This window comes from Oryzias melastigma, linkage group LG9, assembly GCF_002922805.2.
Source record: "Oryzias melastigma strain HK-1 linkage group LG9, ASM292280v2, whole genome shotgun sequence".
NCBI classification, from domain to species: Eukaryota; Metazoa; Chordata; class Actinopteri; order Beloniformes; family Adrianichthyidae; genus Oryzias; species Oryzias melastigma.
Window position 1 is genome coordinate 17,181,063 of NC_050520.1, and position 2,171 is coordinate 17,183,233.

The following is a 2,171-nucleotide window of genomic DNA, read 5'->3' on the forward strand; positions in this document are numbered from 1 at the left end:
CTAATGGAGGAAGGACTCTTAGGACTTTACCCCCGGATCAAATAACCTGTTTTGTCTCCTGAACAAGCTTGGTCTGTTTGCCCTGCTCTGGGCTGATCTGAACCATGATGGTGGAAGGGGGGCAGCTGACTAATTCCCCACCTGGCCCCACCCATGTGACAGAAGTGGTTTTATCACAAAGATCCCTCCATCCATTTTCTGAAGCCATTTTATCCCTTACGGGGTCACTGGGCTGCTACTGCTTCGTCTGTCTGTGGCAGGGCTGCAGTCATGCACTCACACACAGTCACACCTAGCGCCTAGTCTGGGCATCTTTGCTTAGACTGCTTCCCCTGCGATGATTGGAAGAAGATGGATGGATCTACCGTGTCATCTTTAGATATTTTCCAACAATGAACTGGAAATTCTGATCATGTATTTTTTCCAATTTAGACGAACCTGCAAAAGCTACGAGCTATGACTGACTGAACTGAGTCTACTTCCTGGCTGCCTTCAGAACAACAGTCTTCATCTGCAGAAGTAGTTTCAAACTGAAGCTCTGTTCAATTCCAAACAGAAACTCCACATTTCTGCTGTTTTCCAAGGATGGACATTTAGATTGTTAAATCCACATCTCCATTGACATTCATAAAAGTACACAAGTTTCTTCAAGTGTTTTCTTTGTAGATAATTTTGTGAGAAAAAAGTTTTTTTCCATTTTAAATGTTTTTCACTTTTTTTTTAGCTTTTTTAAATTGACACCTAAACTTATGTGAAACTTGTTGAAACTTGTTGATTTGATTTCTGACTAAGTCTTGCTGTGTTTCCTGTCCATCAGTCAGGTTCACAGCTGAAGCACCAATAATGTTGACCCACCTGACGAGACTCAGCTTTGCCGTAGCGCATCTCAGTGGCGAAGTGTTCACATTTGTACTCTTTGAGATTGTACTTCAGTGAAGCTCCGACACGTGAACAGGCTTTCTTCACGATCTCATCTGGTGAAATTGGCTTGCACTTTTTATCCAAGATGTTGTTGACTCTCCATCTGTCCTTTCCCACCACATCCTGAAGCTTCTCTTTCATCACGATGCCGTCTCCTGTCATATTGCTGGAACCTGACTGAGCATCTCAAAAGAGCAAAGAAAAGAGAGAAAAATCATGAGTGACACTTGTGTCTTCATTTCAAGCATAGCAGTAGAAACATTTGGGATGTGTGTTCAGTCTAGACCTGAGGGAATGGTTTATCAGTTCAGCTTCGTTACTGAAATAATACGGACCTGCAGTGCTATCATGACTACAAAAGCCTGTTGCAGCTGTGGGAGGGGTCGAGTTACTGGCTGCAGCATCAGCTGATTGCTTGGAATAATTAGAATAAAACTGGTGTCACATCTGCAGGGTTGAACAATGGTTGACGCTCTTGTCTCACAGGAAGAAGGTTCAAGTCCCAGCTGGGGGACCAGAACCAGAACCACCACCGGAGGACTTTTCTGTGTGGTGTTTGCATGTTCTCCCCGTGCATGCGTGGGTTTTCACCGGGGGCTTCGGGCTTCCTCCCACCGCCCAAAAACATCCTTCATAGGTTAATTGGTTAAATTGTCACTAGGTGTGTTTGGGTGTGTGATGGTGGCTCTGCAGCAGACTGGTGACCTATCCAGGAAGTACTCTGTCTTTACCAAAGAGTAGCCTGAAAATGGAGGGATGGATAGTCTAGGACAGGGATAGGCAACTCTAGGCCTCGAGGGCCGCATTCCTGCAAGTTTGCCAACATTCTTTGCTCTAGCATGTTCTGGATACACCTGAACCAGGTAATCAGTCATGAGTGGGGCTTGGGAATCTGGAAATTATGCAGACACTATCCCTGGTCTAGGATTTGGTCAAAGTTAACTTACTTAATGCACCAAAGTGAACCACGTCTCCATTTCCGATGTAAACAGCCCAGTGATTGTAGAGACCACGGCAGATCTCAATCAAGTCTCCAGGTTTGACTGCTTTTCCAGAAGCCTGAAATATATAATAACACAAGAGAAGGGTACAGGAACAAACGAAGTGTCAAAGAATGACTTGCATCCTGTGTGTAAACATGTTGACAACAATGAACAATCTATTTCATAAGTCTGTTTTGGGGTCAAAAAAAGTTTTCCTTTTCAAACCTCATCTGTGTTTTTCTCCAGACTGAAAGCCGGGCTGGAAGA

The 2,171-nt window shown here is 44.3% G+C and overlaps 1 protein-coding gene across 1 annotated transcript in view; it reads right to left on the reverse strand.

The window, feature by feature from the left end:
- Positions 1-2,171, reverse strand: part of LOC112138179 (phospholipase A and acyltransferase 3) — a gene marked incomplete at its 5' end in the record, with an annotated part of 3,447 nt that extends 1,276 nt beyond the window's left edge. Inside the window, 3 exon segments of the mRNA XM_024260749.1 lie at positions 856-1,106; positions 1,869-1,980; positions 2,130-2,171. Of these exon segments, the coding sequence (XP_024116517.1) occupies positions 856-1,106; positions 1,869-1,980; positions 2,130-2,171 (405 nt within the window).